Genomic DNA, 22,501 nt, shown 5'->3' with positions numbered 1-22,501 from the left:
AAGGAGTCCTAAATGAATGTTACACTTGTAACAACTGAAAACAATTATAGGTTGGAACCTGAGATACCAAAGCCAAGTTTTATTCAACTCCTCTGTCACTTTAACAGTAGAATTGCACACTTTTTACTGAGTGTTATATCCTTCAGGTTAAATTACTCCAGGCCCCTGGTTTAAACAGAAGTCAGCCAGAGATCACCAGGGGTTCCTTCCCACTTCATCATTTTTTGGGAAATTCTCTGATGGTATTTCTCACCTAAATTGCGCAGAACAGTTCTCCACGTATGAACCAGAATTATTTTCAGCTCACTACAAACGGGAAGAAAAATGCTTTGCCACAGAATTTCACTGCAGACCAGGATAAGCTAAATGAAAATATATTCATTTGGTTCAATATGACATTTTGTTTCAAGTCAGAAAAACAAGCTTTTGTGACTCAGGTTCAATAGCATAGGTTAAAAATGTCCCAGAATAAGGAGCACATATTTTTAAAGCTGACTTTGCTTTAGACCATTTCCTGAGCTCACTGCAAATGCAATGCTCAGCTCTGCAACTTATTTGAGCTAGGATCCAAACAATTGCTTTTAAAATATACAGAAAGATGGTGAAAAGATCTACCTTATGCAAAGTCTAATGTGCACGTAAGACTAAGAAGACAAAATAGGAACATGAAGGACTCTAAATGACAGGAAGTAGTATGTGCAAAAAAATCTCAAAAGATGGAAGGTACCCAAGAAAGTTTCTGAGAAACTTGTTGCCTAGTTGCAGAAAAAAAGAAAAATATCTATCCTGAAAGAGAGAAGAGCAAAATAGTCTGTTATTTATTTAGCTATGAATCAAAGGAGTATATTTGTATAAGATGAAAGAGAAGCACTATCCCGTCCTTTCTGATTGCAATTTGCATTAAGGGATACTGGGGATTGGATCCAAAATTTTCCCTGCAAACAAGACCTGTACTCCATTTCTCCATTCTTTTGGCAGATCCAGGTAGGTGCCTCAGAAAAGCACAGGCAGAAGGAGGGGAAGAAGAAAAAGAGAGAAATTATTTTTAAGGGTAGTCACATCATAGGCATCAAATGTTTGAAATGTAATATGCACAAACTGCCATAAGATCAATCCAGCTGTACAAAATCCTGTACAACTTTGCTTTCAACATCAACTGTATGTGGCCCAAAATACACCTCCATCTATGGGAATTTTTTTAAATGATCTTAGGTCTGCAATGGAGTTGTTACTTACGAGGTATTTTATAAAACCAGTACAACAGCAGAGAAAGAGCCCCACAGTAGTAGGTGATACATCATGCTTCTGAAAAAGTGTAATTGTTTCCTCTTGATAACATTTGAAAATCTCACATATCACTTCTCAATGAACATATCTGAAACCAATACTGTCAGAGCAGGAGTGGGGGAAGGAGACAGAGAGAGAATCTCTGATTAATGCATCCTACAGAAGAATGAACCAACTAATAATTATTTCCTCTAAGGGTTAGACCTTACTGAAGAATCTCACAAATAGGTGATGCACTACCATCAACTTTAAATTCTCCACTTTGATTCAAAATTAGCACAGGAGGATGTGAAGAAAGCAGTGATACAGAGAAAGTGCTGTTGAGTGACTTTGAAAACACATCTCACGATTGTGACAACAACATTACTTGGTAAGTTTCAGAATAGTCACAATTAATGAAGAGAATATTGAACAGCATGGGGTAGAAGAAAGATGGGAAAGAACAGGAAAGAAGAAAGGAAGAAGGATGGGAAAGAACATCCAGTTATGAGACATCTTCTCATTCTTCTCTTAGACTCACAGATAGCTAGCAAGATATGTGACAACACTGAAAACAGCCTTAAACAAACAAACAAAAAATTAAAAAGTGTTAAACTGCAAAGAGTAAACCAAAAGCAAACCAAACTGAAAAGCCAAAACCACACTCTCAAAACAAGAGGAACTGCACAGGATGGGGGTGTTGCCACCAGGTAGGGAAATCTAAGTTAGTCATCTCAAAACAATTTGTGAAACGTTCTTATAAGGAAGCAATACACAAATTTCTTTTCAAGAAAGGCAAAGACAGTCTAAGCTTTCACTAACTATGTTTCTGGCAGATTCAAGTCACACCAGGCCAAGAGATGCTCTAACAAACAAACAAAAAAACCCTAAGAACAAAAAACATCACAAAAAACCCAAGACATTCTCAAATACCCCAGCCTCCCATCTTCCTCTCAGTGCACTTATATTAAACATCTCACAAATCCAAGAAAGTCAGCAGATTATGCTCTTAATTTACTACAGAATGTTTCTTCCTTTTCTCAACAGTCTGTGTTTAACTACACAAAGAGCAGAGAAATAAGAAAACTTACTTCCTAGAGTAATTTCCACAGTGTGATGCTAACAAATCAAATTTTTTAGCAGTGCAACAACAGAAAATTTGGAAAATTTATCAGACTTTAAATGATGCCAAATGCCATAGAAACTGGCCTCATAACTGTTTTCAGTTATTTCTATTAAGTGTATATTCATTCTGTAACACAATTACCATCTGGAGAATTTACAGACTTACATAATTTTATAGTTTTGCATGGGATCATTAAAAAAAAAAAACCCTACCAGACAGAAATACAAAGAAAATGTTTCTTCTATATTCAATCACCCTCCAAAAAACTAACAAACTACACACAGTATGGCAGTAAAGAAATTACAATGAATGCATAACACTGAGCCATTTCTATAAGAGTGATTCAAGTAAACATGAGTACAGGTTAAATACTGTCAATGCTGCAGATAATAAGAATTTCTTTCTACACTACAGAAATACACATACAGACTAATAGTTACATTTAATAATTTTTACAGATGAAAACACCACTACTACAACAACAGGACAAAACATGAACTTTGAAAAAGGAAAACAAAGACAAAACTAACACTGACAAAGAAAGGTATAAGACGAAAAATACCAGGTTAGATCTCGCAGTGTAGTATATGTCTTCTGAATTGTCCAAAAAATCGCTACTGTCAGGCTGTTCATTAGATAGAGATCAAGAAAAGCAAATTATTTATATTGTGACTGAAAGCCAGATGCACATAAAGGTAATTTTTCTTGCTAAAAAAAAAGAGATACTGAAAGTTAGTTGGTTGAAACTCAAAACCATGTTAAGACAGTTCTCACAATGGAGGTAAAACACAGCTAAGGAATGGTCACATCATCAAATACCAAAATGATGAATTACTGTTCATCAGCTGAGCTGTGGTAATGTGTGACAAACTGTCCCAGCAAGAATCCAGTTCAACATCTCAGTGCAGCACTGACAGTAACTTCTCATGCTGCAGGGGTCCAGGGCTTTGTGTACTCACACACATAAGTTACTGAGTGTAAGTTTAAGCCTGCTTAGTGAGACAGAAGCAAAAGCATCAGAACTGCTTTAATGAAAACAGATCCACACTGTTACTGCTGGAGGAAGAGACAGTAATCTCCTGCTCCCATTTCCATTTCAAAGACTTCCTCTGCCAGAGTGGGCAGATTGTTACAAACTTCTCCCACAGGCTGGTTTGTGCTGAGGCCCTTAGCTAAAGCTTTCATTCTTTGAATAGGTCACTTGTTTGCAATTTGCCATGCCAATTTAAATTGTCCATTGGTTCCTCAGCTAATAAATAATAAATATAAATTATTAATAAATAATAAATAAAAAATATAAATTATGTTTTAAAATCGGCCTCTGGACCCAACATCACATTGATATCAGGTCTGCATGCTTCTTTCTGACATAAAGCATGGAGCAGTAAATTTTCCTCTTCAAAAAGATTCAAACTAACAGTTACAGGTGTTCTGCATAGACAGGGAGATGAGGTAAGTTCCTTGGACAGGTTTCACATGTGCAACATCTGACCAGAACAAACAACGTTAAGATATTTTCTTATCACAGAATTCATCTGGATGGTTCCAGTCCCTTCACCAAGCAGCAAGAACTCCTGAGATTCCAAAGTACAAAGGTCCTGACTCCTAACACACAGTGTAGGAAAAGGCTCAATTCCTCCCTTCCAACAACACCTGTCAAACAACTGCTCTCAAAAGCTGTGCTTTCTACCCCTTAGAAAATCTCTCTCCAGTTTAGCAAGTCAAATTCCTAAGGTGCAATAAAAGCACCACTGCTCCATGGAGTAATCCGCTATGGTTTATCCACCACTGCTCCATGGAGTAATCCACTATGGTTTATCCACCACTGCTCCATGGAGTTATCCACTGTATCATCAGTGACTGATAAAAAGAAAGAAATGGGAAAAGTATTTTTAAAACTTCAAGCTCTCCACTAACATCTTTTTACAATTATAACTCTGTGTGTGTATAAATAAAACTCTTAATGAGCAAAACCATAACAGTTTCAACTATACAATGCTTCCAATCGTATTTTCTTTACAACAGGGAAGCAAAGACAAAGTAACTTGGAATCAGTTCAAAAATAATTTTGAGTTAAATGATGGGTTCATAGTGGAAGCACTGCCTTCATTATCATACTTAATAAAAACTTACATAACCAGGGCTCCTAAATAATGCTGCTCTGCAGTTATGCCAAGGTTTAAGTAACACATCTGAAATACTTGTCTAAATCCTATGTCATTTGGTAAGCTGCTCTCCTCCATCTCAAACAGGCACTAGAAACTAAGGCTCCCTGTCCAGCCAGTTCTGAGGACAAGCAAGATTAAATACAACCTCTTACACCCAGAGTCTGCTGACCCACTACCAAAGGGCAAAGCACTTGGAAGGATTATTTCAGTACAACCACAGAGCACCACAAGGAAGTCTGTGTCAGAAATCCAACTCACATGTGGTTTGTAGACTACAGAAGTACATTCCTAAGTACACACCCTTCCAAAAACCAACTCTGAGCAAAGTCAGTGTCCCTCCCACATATTTACTAAGCCAACTTTTTCTCCCCAACACCTGCCTTAGAAAAACAGAGAGAACACATAAGTCTGCAGTAAGGAGGCAAAGGAGTGTCTTTTTATCTTGAAGAAATTGCCCAAGTGCACAAATGTGGAAAGCAACAGTCTCCATAGAAGAGAGGAAGCTGCTACAATTGTGAGACTGCACAGACACCTCTTCCCTCACAGCCTGAGTTCTCACACCCCTTGTACTGATGGGTCCACAGGAGAAAACCATTGGCACCACACCTTGACAGAAAATAGCTGCCACACTCAGCATGGCTCAGCTGTGATGCAGGGCCACAGAAGGATTATTCGCAGAGGAAAGGCTTTTAAAATGCATCATATCTCTTCCCCAAGCTCTCAATTTTATTATTTCCATTGTCAATACAAGAACAAGGGGGAGAAACAGATGAGTACACAGAGGAATTCTACAATTAAAAAAATAACTCTGCAAATAAAAGGGAATGGTATACTGGGCAGTGAGGGATAAAGGATAGAGGAAAGCTGCAACACAGCTTAGCACATAAAGCACACCTGGCAGAAACTACAAATAAGGATGTTTGCTACCTATAGTGAATGTAATGGCACAAAAATCCCACTATGTTAGAACTTGTCAGTAAAATCACTAAGTTCAGTAGCACCAAGAAAACATGCTACACATCTTGGATTTCTCCTCCCCCACAGCTATTTGCAGGGAATAATGCGTAGTGCACAGCCCATGCTGCTTGTTACTCACAAATTCATGATGTGGCTCTGTCTCTTTCCTCAATGGTGGATCAAACTTTACTTGGCCAACTAAAGAGGAGAAAAGGAAAACAAGAAGTTGGACTCCAGTTAGAAAAGACTTAGCTCCAAAGGCTAACAAAAAGAAAAATTCAGTTTAATGAATGCATTATATCCCCACTGACAGAAACTTGTGACACATGGTCATAACCAAACCTGTGACTGCTAGAAAACCTAATGGGCACAGAAAGTACCCTTTTATCACAAAGGCAGCCCAATAGGCATTTGCCTCACCTTCTGACTAGAAGGAACAGGAAAACCACTGAGCAAAGTGTCCTCTTCAGAGGGGCAATACAGCTGTACTTTACAGAAAAAAATATCCATTATGTGAATTCACTGTTGGATCTGTTCTTCTGAGAGACTTCCCAGCACTAAAGAGCACTGAATGAAGCTGGGTGAAAATTAACCACATCCTCCAGGACAACTCTTTGGCAGGACTTCTTGAACACTCTACTCTCGATTTTACCTCAAGAAAAGACAGCTAAAGCTCTAAGTATTTAATTCAAGCAAAATAATTACTACAACCTGGGGAATGGAGTCTGCTTTTAATGTCCAATGATCAACATCCTCCCTTCCTGACCTCTGTGTGATTGCTTAAATTCAAAAGCAAATCCAAGATACCAAATTAAGAAAGAAAGGATAATCCTTTGCCATTCTGTTACCCAGCTGAATCTGGCATTGGTCTGAATATCTTTCCTGGAGTAACATATAAAACAATGTCAATCAGCTCTCAGAAGAGCTCAGGCTGTGTCTTGTTCAATTAAGATGAAACAACAGTGAGCTCTGCTGAAGTGCTGACAAAAGGTATAAAAATATTTTACACATCTTACATCCTTAAGTGAAACAGTCTAAGCTTTTATTTTCACTAAAAATCTTTCTATGTATGTCAGATACCCAAAATACCAGCTGAAATAATATCAATGATTATATACATCATATTGTCACATTACACATGCTTACAGTTTATTTCAGAGCGTGTCTTTTCTTCTCTCCCATTTCTACTTGTTGAATGAATTCTGTGAGGCACAACGAGAGGCTAGAAGGGAAAAATAAAATATTTAATACCAAAATATATTCACTTGAAACCTTGTATTGTGTAACACTTTTTAGCAGGTTTCTTTAGCATAACATAAAAAAAAAATCAAGCGAAAGCTGAATGTAAAAATGGTATGTATTTTTTAATATATTAAGTTAGAATTATTTGGAGACATTTTAACTGTTGAGTGCTTTCAGTATAAGGGATTTTAGAACACTGCATTTGAACAAGTAAAGCTAATGCTGGCCAGCTTTTCTCTTTGCTCATATAGCATTTTCTTTTTTCACCATTCGGTTTAAGGGTATTGGTAGTTTTTAAAATAAGCAGTAAGACAAAATCTGTCTTACTGGCAGATTTTATTCCATGAGATACTGAAATAATTTTCCCAGCTTTTAACTTAACTGATGACATTTTAGAAATCAGTTTATGTTATTTAAGCAGATGAGAAATCTACTTGAGGTTTTCAAAGCTGACTAGAAAGGAGTATTTCTGGTACTCCTGTGCTGTGTGGCAAGAGATAGCAAAATTTCTACAAATTCACCTTCATATTTATATTCCACTTCTATTTTTTCCCTGAACTTCCATTTACTTCTCCTAAAGGATTAAGTGTTCTGCACTTTAAGACCTGGCTTTTTTTTTTTTTTTGCCTCTGTTGGATTTTCCCTCTTCTTTCTACATTCACCACTGCAAGCTCCCTTAGAAATGTGGGGGCATTCTGCACCCTTGGTCACTGCCTCAGGGTCCGTGGTGAGCATCTTTGCATGTGAATCACCCTTTTGTTGCTAATACTATTGTTGCTGTACTTTCACAGAGTCATGAATAGCTCAGAGACTCTATTTATTCCCAAAATACAATCTGCAAACATGATTTCCCTTCTCCCCTTTTCATCACACACTACTTCCTTGATTCCTGTTAGGAGGCAACACATGTACATGGTATTTCACCTCTCATTTTTGTTCACTTTGCTCTTCTTTGAAACTGCAGAGATTTACAGACTGTGGATGTGCATTTTCTCCACTCTCACCAGCAGGTTTTTTTTTGTTTCTCACAGCTTGTGTCAATCTTTCCTTTCCACAGTTCCATTTTGTCTATTGTGCACTCTTTGGGCTTCGAAAATGGTTGGCTACAGCATGTCAAGGTTTGATCTGATACCATGTCCTGAAAGGTTGCTCATTTATAATCTTTCATTAAGAGGCACTGTCTGGTCATGTCTGATGTGTGTGCATCTGCAATTCCAGTGCCAGGAGCCCAGCTGGAGCAGGGCTAGGAGGTATTCTCACCTTTGCAGCAATACTGTGTGAGCACTTGCACCCTGACACAGATGCCTGTGTTGCACTACAGACAGAGCCTGTCCTTCTATCATCTTCTCCATGACCACAGAATTACACTCAGGATCAAATCTTCATCCCTCAGTCATGAGGACAAAGTCCTCAAGTCAGCTTGAAATACCTGCACTGACAACAGGCTGATACAAACACCTGACATCTGAGCTGTGCAGGAGAACAAAGGAATGTAGGTTAACTTCCTGACACAGATGCCATTTGGGCACAATTTCCATTATGGCACAGATCTCAAAAGCATTTTATCCCCAAAATTTGTAGTGTGCTAGGCATAAAACATAAGCACCTTCCTTTTTGCAACCTCTTTAGCTAATATCACATTCATCCTGGAATCACTGTCATAGAAATAGGGAGAACAGGCAATTGCCAACATCTCCTAGGCCCAGAGTCCCAAAGCAGCAATCCTGCCCATGACTGAATGGGAAATTAAGTGAAGCCCTCCATGAGCTGGGGTAGGGAAAAATACTGGAAATGCCAGTTTCAGATGCAGTTGCTAAATGAACAACAGCTGCATGAACAGAAGAACCTTTTTAATTATACCCAAATAATGGGATGAGTTCTAGTTTTCACACATTAAATGCTTCACCTTTGAGTTTTGAATTATTTACAAATGTAGCATGGTACTCAAAGTGGTGGCAAATTCAGATGTACTTCACAGTTCTGCAGACTGTCCAAGCAGTAACAGATTGCATCCTCCCAAAAACAGCGCAGGCCAAGCAAAGACCTGTCACCACAGTGGGCAGCAGACCTGCCTTCAAAGACCACTGATAGGAAGAAAAGCTCTCTCATCTCCAAAACACAAAAACAAGCCACCAAAAAACTTCAAAACATAAACACCACCACCCAAAAAAATCCATAGCTGTAAACAAATTGGGGAGTAGGTTTGAAGCTCTCAATTCTCAACAGTGTTTTGGATATGTTATGTTGTACCACATTTTTTCACTTTTGATTTTTGATGGGTGCATTCAGGCAATTGTGACAAGCACAGGACTGGCCAATCCCTAAATTAACATCTCCAGCTGCCTGTGTGAGCAGGTGAGTTTTGAAGAATGCTAAATTGTGCATAAAGAAGCATATACACTTCTTAATTCACTTGTTTTTATTATCAGAAAGACCACAGTGCCAAGATTGCCCTGCCTATCATCTGATATACAAAACTTGCTAAACTTCTCCCCAGAAAAGGCACAGCTTTTCTCCTGATACCACACTTTATTATGGGATAGTTGATAAATCATACAGCAGACAACAGAAGAGATTTCTTAATGCTAAGTCACAAGGGACATATAAGAGTGAACACTATTTTTTAAGCTAAGAAACACCTCTTAAAGGGCCTCACAGCTCTCACTCATCACTGAGCAGAGAGAGAACTAAAGGACAGTAAAGAGCTTATAGTGAGAAGAACCAGTTACTCAGTCAGACTCCATGGGGAATCAGACACCTTTCTCTTAAGTGACCTGAAAGTCAACCACGTTAAGGGAGTTCTTGTGTGTTTGACTTTTGATTTTTTTTAATCAGAAAAATCTGCTAATTTTTTCTCCCACACCCACCATGTACATTTGCTTTTGGAAGTACTGACAATTATTTAATCCTTATGTCTTCATCTCTTTACTTTTTGGAAAATGTGTAAGCACTGCACTCCATAACACAAAAAATTATCTATTTCACTTTGGCTTCTTCCCACACTTCTTATTTTAGCTTTTAAGAAAGACTTGCTGAAAGTCAGTTGGTCTTTGCTGTTCAAATGGGTAAAAGCTCCTTTAACTTGTAAAATCTGAAAATTACTTCCTTATATTAGTTGCCTCTTTTAAGCTTCTTTTCCTCTGAAGGCATTTTTAGATTAGTTTACCCATTAAAGAGAACCAAAAATATGTAATTAAAGAATCAATGGCATTTGTGTTAAAAGGATTAGATTTTTTCTTTAAAAGAAAAGGCCATCAGTTAGGGAATTGTAAACATTTGAAAAGTATTCACTAATGTGCAGCAAAGTATGAAGACAGGATGGAGTAAGAGAATATCTATCTCTTTTATTTATTAAACACTTCAGTCCGGTGCTGTTTATCATCTTACATAAGCAGACTACTTTTTCCCAGCTGTTTGAGCAGAAAATCAGAAACTCTGATAAAACTATACATGAAATCAAGTTTCAGAGTATTCTAAGATGGAAAAATACAATCTGCAAAATGCACACATCAAACTATTGAACAAAATCAACTACAGGATCATTCTCCTTTACACAGGCTAATGAATCAGTTTTATGAATGCTTTCTTTGCAGATGGAAACATAACTTCACAAAGAAACAGCAGAATGCATGACAGAACTCAGGACTGGAGAAGCATGTCACATAAATGCTTGAAAATTTTGTTCATTGCTGTTCTTCAACAATTTTGAAACAGTAAAATCTCTTTTTCTTCAATCTTTCCTTCCCAAAAATATAATTATTTTTGCTAAATGGCTCTATGACTGAAAAAGCAGCACAACTAAAAGTAAAAGCAACCCCTGAGACTATTACCAGATCACAAAAAGTTCTGGGGCTCAATAAATCACATTAATTTAATTTTGCTGGCAAACAAAAACTTATTCTGATTCTATGATTAGAAGATATTCCTACCTCAGGATCATCATCATCAAAATCATGGTAAGTGGAATGATCAGGATTATTCATTTTATCCAGAAGTTCAATGGCAAGACTTCGATTTAATGGCTGGGTAACAAAGGGATGCTGAAAGACAGAGGGAAACACAGAGATTAAAATTCCAGCCACTCACACTAAGCATATTTTAATTTTATAACTTTAGAAAAGACCCCTCATACATAAATTTATACCTGTAGCAACTTTTCAGCTGTAGGTCTTTTTTTAGGATTTTTTGTAAGTGCCATTTTCACAAAATGATGGAAACTATTGGACCTGTAAAACAAAGTGCTAAACATTAAAATCAATTTCCAAGTACAGTACATTCACTATCTACTGAAACAAAAAAGCACTTACCATTTCATTTTGTCCTTTAATTTAGGAGGTTGGAAGTTGCTTTTTGTCATTAGAAAAAGTGCTCTGAAAAAAAAGAACAACACCATTTCTGTGGGTATGCTGCAATACATGAGATAAATTATTAAACACTTTATTTAATAGACAAGAAGCCACATCAGTTTGAGAGATTCAACCAGGACTTTATACATTTATGCACCAGAAGGAGTTGTTACAATTTCTGTTCACTCAGAACACTCACAGCCCAGTGCCCTTGCAGCACACCCAAAACCCACAAGCACACACAGCCATCTCTTCAAATGGATTATTTAATTATCTGCATTTACCCACCAAGTTCTAACCCTTCACTAACCTCATTGGATGTAGGTCAAACATTGGAGGCTGAAGTTCAGCAAGCTCTATTGCAGTTATTCCAACTGCCCACAGATCACAGAGTTGGTTATAGCCACCTTTCCTTTCTACTGCAGCAACTTCTGGTGCCATCCTGAACAGTAAGAGACATTTTTAGGTAAACTTCTCACCACAAATCAAACATTCTTTGTACACATAGTATTCTCTTCCTTAAAGATCTCAATTGATAAGGTCACAGTATATTACAGATATACATACACAAGTGAATGTGTAAGAAATTATGCAATGTACACCTGAAGTTTCCCTTAGTCATCTTCTGATAACTAACAGGCAGTTTCTACAACGGCCATTCAGGAGTAAGTGGATGAAATCAATCTGTCTCAGACTAAATACTACTCAACAACCAAAGAGCTGAAGTATAATTATTCAACTACAATAAAATCCAAATAATACCCAAATTTATATATTGCCCAAAAAGTGATCCACTGACTTTGAAGAGAAGAATTCTAACAAGAGGAAAAGCAATAAAATATCAGCTTTCTTGTACCCTGAAAACATAGGACTCATTGTCACCTCTGTATACAGCACTCCCTGTTTGTAAAGTCTGTCTCACTTTGTCAGGTAATCTCTTTATGTCAACAAAGTGGTTTCACATTCTCAGGTGGCAAAAATGAACAAACATAACTGGCACATAAATAGGAATACTTAAAGGAAATTATTCGCTTGGAATTGTCACATGTTTTTAATGGCCAAAGTGAATTATGAATTTGATTGTCCTATGTAGCCCTACAAGGTGGCAAACATGTTAGCATTTCTTAGCTTTAAGCTTTATCAGTCCTGATCACCTGCAAAGTAGCACTAAGTAACTCATAAATGTAAAACAGATGAAGTCACTTAGAGAGTGCTCCAGGAGATCATCAAGCAGCATCTCAACTGATGAACTATTCAAATACAGATATCCTGTGTCACAGCACCGAGCCTGCCAGAGCTCAGAAAGTGTTTGGACAATGCTCTCCCACACATGGTGTAACACTTGGAGATGTCCTGTACAGGGCTAAGAGTTGGACTCAATGACCCTTGTGGGCCCTTTCCACTCCTTATCTGTAGATCTGAAAGCATCAGCAGGCTTGCTGGTAGAACTCACTTCATGTTTGTATAACTAAACTATATTTAGATACATTTCTTCCAGAGTTCATTAAAATCCCATCACTCTTAATCAAAAATGAGGGAGTTACCACAGGAGAGGGGGAACATGAGTTAAACATTGAAATGGAAGGGTTACTAGCACTGCAGTTCACCTACCCTGAGACACATGTAGATCTAATGACCACTAAAACCTTCACATGGCCTGTTTCAACTAAATTTTCTTCTCTGCAATCTCAAAAATTTTGCTTCCTTGCTTCTACTCTCAAATCTCTCAGAAGCTTTGCAAAGAACAGCTGATGCTTTTCATCAGCATTTAACCTATATAATACTTTCAAAGTCATTATTTAAGGTCATTTGAGAAGCCTGGCAGGATTTGAAAGTTACAGGACTTTCAAGCACTGAGGTCACCCAGACTTCTTGGGAAAGAGACACAAACCAATCACATAATCATGACTGATGGGTGTTTGTGCTATTCTGAAAGGGAAGTGAAGCCTTGGTGAGAAGAAAAATGCTAAAAATATTATGCTTGGCTATTTCTAGTCAATACTTGAACATAGGGCTTTTTCACTAAATGTATTTTTATCTTGCACCTACTATGCTGTCAGACTACAGAATTTTAGTATTTGTCTGTGAAACATATTACAAAAGTGCTGATTTACAGAAGAGAATGTATCTGATGTAGTTCAAAGTGAAAGGGGACAATCACTTTCAGCAGGAAAAGGATTAAATGAAAGGCAGAACTTCAGATAAGAAAAATTACACACACTAGTTTCATGGGGAAGAATAGAGATGCAGCACAGGTAGAACTGTATCTCAGAATTCAATCAGTTTAGGTAAAAAAGGGAGAAAATGGCTTAGAGAAACAGTTCACAAGCGGCAAAAGTCTGTGGATCTGTGAGGACAAAGGAAACTCATCAAGTAGAAAAGCTGCATCTAGGCTGGAGGGGAAATAACATAAAATACCAAAATGAAAAATCAGGGAATAAAAAAATACGTAAAATTAAAAGCAAGCTTAAACTTGCTTTAAGTTAAAAGCAAGCAAAAATGCTGTTAGTTTTTAGGTTTTACTAAATGAAGACAAATTAGTCAACAGTGATCGCACTACAAAGCCTTTCAACTTTTCAGAGCATTAAAGCCTTTTCTCTGACACTCAACTAATTCAGGGTTTGGAATAAGTAACACAGATATGATCACCAGAAAGTCTGACACAACCTTTAGAGGTTAGTCTACCCAGGAATGACAGCGCATGCCTTTATCACAATTTTTCAACAGCATTATATGTGTTACCATTATATTAATGGTCAGGTAAAAAACAGTTACCAATATGGGGTGCCAATGAAGGATTTCCTTTTGGCAAGTGTAGCTGTTATCTGTGCAGATACTCCAAAATCAGCTATTAAAAAAAAAGCAAAAACAAAATGACAGTTAACAAATGATTTGATGTAATTAATTGTTAATGAACACAAGTCTGGTTCCCCCACTGTTAAGAGGTCCTTAAATATACTAGAAATATTTAACAAAAAATAAAAAACAAAAGCAAATAATAGAAACTTGGTCTTTCTCAGATAACATTGGTCAGCTCCCCTCAGTCACTTGCCAGATATGCACACCAATGTCCCTCATACACACAAGGAAGAGCAGGCCGACACAAAAACCTAACAGGTACATGAAAGGTTTTGATAAGACAGAGCACCTCGTTTTGTGTTACCAAAGAGATTCTTTCAGCTAAGCTTTCAAGGTAGATTTGACATTTAAGGACTCTGGATGGTAGATGTTATTAAAAATTTATAAACCCCTGTGATTTGACTTTTATAATTCCTTTACAATATCAGGTCTTTTACCTCACCGTTCCAAAATTACTCCAACTAATCCTCAGATACTAACTCGATGGTTTAGTTAGATATCACCAGCAAGATAAAAAGAATTCTGAAATTCAGTAATTCCTTACATGAACCATCACCTCATTAAACAAAACAGAGCATGCTGCTTCTTTGAGCACATAAAAAGATTAATTTTTAAACACTAAGGTATATTAACTCACCTAATTTTACATGTCCATTATCCGTTAAAAGAATGTTTGCTCCCTTTAAAAAAAGAAAAGTTTACTTGAATTAAAACATGCCAATTCCTCCAATCCAATATTAAAAAATAAATATGTGGGATCTTACAGCAAATTAGGGGCTGAAGACAAAGCAAGAATTGCATTCAATAAACCTGCAGCTTTATCAAGGAAATGCTTGTGAAATTATCAAGCTGCCAGTCTGTTATTAAAAAATCTCCTTGGACATACAGTGGTTTTCATTAATTTTTAGTTAAGCCTATAGTACTACAGAGTTTGCATTGCACACAAACCTCTCAATAAACAGTATTTGCCTGTGCTGATTAATTCTTACTTTTTTCTATTTACAATGACTCAAAGGAAACAGGAACTCAAAAGGTCAAAGTGGAAACAATTTCATTTTCTTTTCATAAGTAGGAGCTCATTTTGTCTTGTTTGAGAGCCATGCTTATAATTACAGCCTTAAGGACCTGCCTCAATAATCAAGCATTTAGCAAAGCTACTTCCGTCCTTATGCAACAGAGATTCTGTTCCTGCTGGACTTGGAGAGGTCATTTTTGTGTGGCTGTGTGTTCCACTCAGCTCAATAACCAAAATTAACCCAAACAGAGGCTTGCATTACAAAATTTCAAGATAAAAGGACTGAGAAAAACCTGATTTGAAGACTGAACCCAGGTACAGGTTGAGCTGAGTGAAGATTAGAGCTGGCTAAACACAGTTCCAAACATCAGCACTGCACTCCCATCAGGTAGATGGAAAGGCAGCAGAGATGAACCTCCAAAGATGTGTGTTTTTACAGATTATGGCTTTTCCCAGAGCAGGAAAAGTCAGGCCTGCAATAAAATGCAGCTAACTTGGTCCATGCTGCACAAGCACAGTTAATGAGCTTGGCAAACAGTGTAACAGCCCTGCTGACATGCTCTTGACCTTGTTCACCTTTCAAGCTAACAGGACAGGTACTCTAAACATGGAACTTAGCTACTGAGAGAAGCAAACACAGTTCAGCAGTCAGGCAATCTGCAGATGAAGACAGTACTTTTCCATGCTCGTGAGAACAGATTAAAAAAAAAAAAATCTTCACAATGTAAGCACTGTAAGCATTTATTGGCACAGTTCTGCTTAGAAAAAGTATCTATGGACTGTGTCCTTACAAGCATTCTATAAAGTATAGTGGAAAACATTTAATTTTGGTGCCTGAAGTAATCTTTCATTCAGAAATTACTTTTGTGATTGCTCAAAACCCAAATTACTTTTGTGATTGCTCAAAACCCACATATTCTTCTGCAGTCATTGAGAACAACTTGGAATCAGGCTGCATGAAAGCAAGTACAGTTAAAGCTGCTGGGGAAAAAAAGAAACCAAAACTAGCCAAAAAACCAGCATACAACACCACAAAAGAATATGATGATTTACTGTCAAATTTCCAGGAGGAAGCCTGCCAGGTTTGGAAGGGCTTTGGAAAGACTAGGTAGTAAAACTTCAGGAACAAAAAGTCAACAGGAAACACCAGAAGGAAACTATAACAGAATATAAGAGTCTGAACAAGCCACTTTTGATGTAGCTTTGCTGAGATGGAGATTTAAGTAAGTCAGTACTAATAGCCTGATTTGCAGCACCCTCTCTATTTTTAGCATGCGAGGGAGGGGACAGAAGCAGTCTCCAAGAACCGCACAGAACAGCAGCCTCTGCCCTGCAATCTGCTCACCACCATGCAAGAAGCCAAAGCAAGAGCTCTTCTCACTAGCTAGTTCAAAAAGAAGGATATATGGAGCTCCCTGGAAAAGCTGTGGGAAGAGCAAACTTTTCTTTTGCACAGAGCACACAGCCTGAAGCCATCTGAACACATACGGCTCTGGACACCAGCTTGTGGCTAAATTCCAAAGCCCTGGTCCACATAAACAGTTTGTGTGGTTCCAAGGAAAAGAACAAACTATTTCCTTGCATATATTTTAAAGAAAGATTTTTTTTTTGCCTTGGGCAGAAACTTTTATTTCATTCTAATAGATTAAAAATCCCTACATATTCAGAAATGTACTGAAAACTGATACATAACAGTAAAGATCACTGGAGGTGATGTAACCTATTTTTAAAGCACCAAAGAAACCTTCAGTTTTTACTTACCTTTATATCTCTGTGCATTTTTCCTTTACTGTGAAGGTAATATAGTCCCTGCATAAAATATTTAAATAGTAATTTAGTCCAACATTTTTCATTTGACATACAGTTCTTATTTAATTACCACATATATTTAGGATCCAATTTTATCATCTAAATGACTCACTGACTGAAGAACATTTTTATACTTCAGTGTAATTTGCTGTAAATTTGCAGATTCAATAGATATAGCATAACTAATATCTTTATACAAAGCAGCATTCCTAAGCATCTTTGTATAAAGATATTTAGACATTTTTCTAAAACACAGGATAGATGGAAGTAATACCATTCACCACACCTACTGGAAGAAGAATATTCCCCAAACAAGTTTTTCTTTGGACATGGTGACTGCCACCTTTTTAGACCAAAGTAATTACTGGCAAATGGCCTAGGAGTCTTCTACTCAGCAGTCAGATCACTGGACCACTAGTAAAGCTACCTCCTGTATCATTACATTTTTCAATCAAGCCTAGAAGTGCTGGTAGGCAGTGCTTTGGGTTGAACACCAGGCTTCAACTCTATTTCATGGATTTCTGCAAAAGCATTTGGCCCCTGGGTCTTATACCTAAACATTTTAAGACTCAATACAAATTAGAAATTAAGTTTAAATTCTGGAAGAATTCTGTAGAACCAAATCCCTGCATGGCAAATCAGAGACTGTGTCACTTTGGACACTCCAAGCTTATCTCTAAAATTCTCTTCCAGAAGTAAAATCACACACAAACATCTTCCTTGCTCTGTGAGCATGAACCTTCACAAGGCTCCATGTTCATGAGAAATACCCATGTGAAGACTCATATTTCTTGCCAGTTCATGCAAGACATCAGAGATTTGACTGCAAAATTTAAATTGTAATTAATCAAAGCATCCACCCAACCACTGCAACAACTGGCATTAGGCAGAAGAGTCCCATGTACACTCCTTAAATCTCTGGATGCTACTGGCATACAAAGGCCATTAATTCACACACTTTCAGTACTGCCCTGGAACAATGTGAAGTCACCATTTTCAAAACTGAATGTCTGGAGACAGTTACTTTAAAGGTCATATTTAAAGACCCATCTTTTCAGAATCAAATCTCACAGATTCCAGCAAAATGGACAGCAGGTATATTTTGAAAATGGAGGATTCAATGGGCTCCTAAATACAGAAACTGAATGTTAGCATCAGCATCCAAGTGAGACTCTGGATTCATGGACACTGGTGGCAAAATTAATGTTGGACAAATTACTTCAGTGGATGGACAATAGCCTATATTCTCAGACTTCTTACATGAGAAAATGGTGTTCCATTATAAGCTGCAACAAGATATCTGAAACTACATGCATTATATTTGGTCAGAGTATTATAAACATGTATTTACATACAATTTAAAATATAGAAAAATGAGTCAATGAATAACATTTAGAAAACACAAAACAGTAAGCTTTTTTCTCACATACAATTTATACATATTAACCAAGATATCTTCCCATACAAATAAATGGCTTCATAAATTCCATTCCAGACTACTCACTCCTCCATATCTAAGAAGATTATGGAATTGACTGATGGACTATTTGGTGGGTAATGAATTGCTAAATGATTGTAACCAGAGAGCAGTGGTAAACAAGCTCAGTGTCCACAGTGACAAGTGGTGTCCCTCAGGGTCCCACACTAGACTTTTTAGTATCTCCACTGTTGATAAAGACAGTGGGATCAAGGGCATCCTCAGCCAATGTGCAGAGGTCTCATAAGAAAGATGGGGAGAAACTTTTTAGCAGGGCCTCTTGTGACAGGACAAGGTGTAATGGTTTTCAAGTAAAGGAGGGTAGATTCAGATTACATATAAGGAAGAATTCTTTTATTGTGATGCTGATGAACTACTGGAAGAGGTTGCAGAGAGAGGTGGTGGATGCCCCATCTCTGGAAACATTCAGGGTTAGGTTGGACAGGGCTCTGAGCAACGTCCTCTAGTTAAAGATGTCCCTGCTCATTGCAGGGGGGTCTTTAAAGGCCCCTTCTAATGCAAACCATTCTACAAGTGTCTAAAAACAAAAGGGTTTAGAGACTCAAACCCCTTAATGCTCCCAGATGTCACACAAGCCTGATCTGTAAGTGAAAAAAGTGCCACATCCTGCAAGTCAGAAGGCAGCAGTGTCTGGCATAGCACAGGGAGATGCTAAGTGACAACCAAGGGACATGGCTTGGAACAGAGCCATCCTCAAAGAGTGAGAGGCAGCAGCAGATCTCAGCTGATGGCATTCAACAGGTTTGACTTCACTACAATTTAAGAACTGCTCTCTCAGAGGGAAGCAAGACATCCATCAAAAAAGCACTCTCTGCTTAAGTTTTACTGCTGTATTGAACCTGTAACTTAGGAAAGAAAAATGAAAGCTAGCAAACCCACAAGGAGAGGCTAATGACTTCAACCTCTCAAGCACACAGGCATTTTTTTTCCTATTGGCACAGATCAATTATTAGATATGCAAAATGGAGTGTTGTAATTTTCCTTCAAACATGCAGTAACTAATTTATACCATAAATACAGATTAAGAAAACACGTTGCTTCCCCCCTTTAAAAAAAATAAAAGTAACAGCAGAAAGATGACAAGAGCTTTCTTCAAATGATCCAGGGTAATTGAGGTTATGCAATTATATAAATTTCTAGGCTGTAATATGGGACCTCCTCAAAAGTCTGAGAAAAGTGCTGTGTCATCCAGTTACCAGATTTCCATGGCATCACGTATTATTTGTAGCTTTTATTCTTAACTTTTAATACTTTTACGTTAAAAGTAAAGTACATTAAAAAACCACAAGAACCTGAGAAGACACTACCTGTAGTGTTTCTCTGCTAACATAGGCAATCTGTTGCTCTGATAGTGGTCCAGTCACTGAAATAGAAGGGAAAAAGAAAAAAAAAAATCTCAAAATTGGGTAAGATACTGCCCATTCCAAATTCATACCTCGATTACTTCCATTCAAACTGACAGGACCTTACACTACTAGTCTCTAAGTTAATATGCTTAGTCTTTATCCCAGACTGAGCACTCTAAAGATCACAGCATTTTTTAAAGTCAAAAATGTTCAGTATGGTTAGAATGGAAATTACTAATTCTTCTGTATTTAAATCTCCCAGTACTTAGGAAAAAGAAGCACAAGTAATGATTTAAGCCTAACTCTTTCCCCTGAACAAACCCATTGTGTTCTTCTATAGAGGGCTGGACTTTCAACTCAGTGACTCAGAGCTGCAGCCAACTCTGCTCAGTCCTCTTTGAGCCCTGGGCAGTTCTTTGTACCATTTGTGACCTGATCTCTCCTTCCATCCTCCCCACTGCCAGAGAAACTGCTCCCTCCAGCTTCTCAGTCTTTCTCTGAAATCAGCTGGCAGCACTGCTGCTCCTGGGCCTGCCACACCAAGCACCTTCTCAAACTCCCCCTGTAAGCAGGTTCAGCACTTTCCCAAGGAAAGGAGGAATCTTCCTCTCCCTTGAGGGTCCAACTTCACTCAAGTCTCTTAGAGGAAAACAATTAAATTCTGAACAAACACGCAAACAAAACAGCGAGTGGCAAGCAAGGAATGGTCTGTGACTCGTTCCAGTCACTGGACTTTGATCCTGAAATTAAAGGGGTTTAAGACCAGGAAATGCAGTCCTGACTGTAAGCTTTTCAGGTTTTGCACAGAAAACAAACAGAAGGTGGATGGAGTTTCTCGAAGGACACTGAAGGAGTAGAAAGTTAGGAACAAATCTAGATTAAAGAATCTAACTGCTTAGCTTCTACAATATTAGTATCACACAACATATCTCCAAATAAGTCTACACCCAACTTCTCTTTTCTGAAAGAAAAGCTCCAAACCCACACAAAACTATATATACTGGCACCCACAGCAGGTGGATCTAGGCACCTATTTCTGCTTTGAGAAATTTCATTCTGATTAACTTAAATGACTCGAGATTACAGAGGCCTATAGTTCAACTGGAATAGGACTCTCTAAAACATAATAAAGACCAGAAAAGAACCTTCCATTCTAACTACCAGCAGAGAAGCCAAAAATCAGCCCCAACGGGAAGCCACTCCTGTAGACATCTGCTCAGGCATTTATGTGGCATGAGCTCATTTCCTACTCTACAGGTGTTCCACAAAACAAAGCCTATTAAGCACGATGCTTTTCTCAAAATTAGCAAAGAGTTAAAGGATCACCAAGGCCACACTCAAACGACTATGACAGGAACATGGCAGGAACGTGTGAATTGGTGCTGCTTTTAATTGCACCCAAGGTAAACATAAAAAGCTGCTTACGCACAAGAGACCCTCACACGTAAAATCTTCACAAGTTAGAATATAGATAGACTTCCTCAATAAAAAACATCACCTGAGAACTCCAGAGCCATTACTCACTTAGTGCATACTCCTTTCCTACAAAGGTCTTAATTCCAGTGCAATAAAGTCCTTCAAAAGTGATTTTGTCTCTAGAAAAATAGCAAGCAGTTGATTGATCCTGTCTTTATCCAACAGATTCACAGACAGCCCTTGTTTCTTTGACTGCTCACTGAAGCCAAGCCTAAAGCAAATATAGAGACCACCTTTGCTTTTCACATGTCACACATCCAGCCTAAAAAAACCCTGAAAAAATTTAAAAATACCCTCATGGAATACGATACTGGTATGCAAACATCCAAACAGTTTACAAAGGACAAGAGCATCCATGCTAATCAATCCACATACCTAGGTTTCTGTAGGAAGTGGTATAGATTACACTAAAATAAAGGTCAAAAGCTCAGAAACAAAATGGCTATGAAGCAAGACAGCACATCAAGACAACATTTTATTCTTTTTATAATGTAAGATTGTAAAATATTTTACAAATATTGCCAAAAATTTTACAGCCTTCGAAAAGCAGTGAGGGGGCATATGAGCCCCTGAAGGATGGAAATAACTTCTGCTGCACATCCCCATGCCCCACCCCATTAATGTTATTTACAAAACCCAAAGCAATTAAGTAAAAGATAAGCTAAAATTGACCTTCAATAAATTGTTATGGATACTAAAATTCCTCCTCTAATTCCAAAACACTGCAATCATTTCAATTTTTGAAAATAAGCTGTACTTAGATTTTAAGGAATAAAGTCTTGACATACCATGATAAATATCCTGTAGAGAGCCACCTCCACAGAACTCCATGCAGATCCATAGCTTGTCTCGTCTAAAGAGTGAATAAAACCATTCATTAGCTGTCAGATTTGCAGAGCACTTGTAAAAGATAAGTCAGAGGACTCAAACACTATAAAGCACAAATATGCTCTGTATTATAGAAAGTACAAGTCAAATAATGAGTATAATTTAGTCCTTATGTGACACTTCACTGTCTAAACAATAACTAATGAAAAAGTCAAAAATATTCTACTTTAATGAGGCAATAAAAACAGTATTAGTGAAATATTCACACTGATTTTTGTTGAAATACATTTTTCTGAGAGTAGAGACAAAACACATGTGGGTTCTCATTTCTTCCTTATTTTCACTTCTCCACTTTTTTCATAGCATAGGAGTTAACACAAACAAGAAAAAAATACAAATCAAAAAGCCCAAGGAGTCTCAACTAAATTTCTTTCACAGCAAATTAAGTGAAACTGTAGTGCTTTAGTCAAAGCTAGGCAGAGCACAACCCATGCTGTGGGTAAGTACCTGCTCAGATAAAGTCTTTTCCTTCAAAAAAACCCATGGATATTTTTGGTGGCAGGGT

At 37.6% G+C, this 22,501-nt stretch overlaps 2 protein-coding genes across 4 annotated transcripts in view; one reads left to right on the top strand and one right to left on the bottom strand.

Annotated features, from left to right (window-relative positions):
• Window positions 1-5,754, top strand: part of GEMIN6 (gem nuclear organelle associated protein 6) — a 146,991-nt gene extending 141,237 nt beyond the window's left edge. Inside the window, exon 4 of the mRNA XM_054290229.1 lies at window positions 5,744-5,754. The gene's annotated coding sequence lies outside the window, so the exon portion shown is untranslated. The remainder of the gene's footprint in view (window positions 1-5,743) is intronic.
• Window positions 1-22,501, bottom strand: part of MAP4K3 (mitogen-activated protein kinase kinase kinase kinase 3) — a 65,543-nt gene that overhangs the window by 30,543 nt on the left and 12,499 nt on the right. For 2 of the 3 annotated variants that reach the window (XM_054290220.1, XM_054290221.1), the window contains exons 4-15: window positions 21,897-21,961; window positions 19,594-19,649; window positions 16,741-16,788; window positions 14,602-14,644; window positions 13,881-13,953; window positions 11,416-11,547; window positions 11,067-11,129; window positions 10,904-10,985; window positions 10,689-10,799; window positions 6,664-6,739; window positions 5,657-5,715; window positions 2,955-3,017 (exon numbers count right to left, since the gene is read on the bottom strand). In XM_054290220.1, coding sequence (XP_054146195.1) covers window positions 2,955-3,017; window positions 5,657-5,715; window positions 6,664-6,739; window positions 10,689-10,799; window positions 10,904-10,985; window positions 11,067-11,129; window positions 11,416-11,547; window positions 13,881-13,953; window positions 14,602-14,644; window positions 16,741-16,788; window positions 19,594-19,649; window positions 21,897-21,961 — 871 coding nt within the window. The remainder of the gene's footprint in view (window positions 1-2,954; window positions 3,018-5,656; window positions 5,716-6,663; window positions 6,740-10,688; window positions 10,800-10,903; window positions 10,986-11,066; window positions 11,130-11,415; window positions 11,548-13,880; window positions 13,954-14,601; window positions 14,645-16,740; window positions 16,789-19,593; window positions 19,650-21,896; window positions 21,962-22,501) is intronic. The other variant, XM_054290222.1, reaches the window with a different exon arrangement.

The sequence above is a fragment of the Melozone crissalis genome, unplaced genomic scaffold, assembly GCF_028551555.1.
Source record: "Melozone crissalis strain CALT ecotype California unplaced genomic scaffold, PUWL_Pcris_2 ptg000081l_1, whole genome shotgun sequence".
Taxonomy (NCBI): Eukaryota; Metazoa; Chordata; class Aves; order Passeriformes; family Passerellidae; genus Melozone; species Melozone crissalis.
This window is presented reverse-complemented; position numbering and strand designations above follow the sequence as displayed.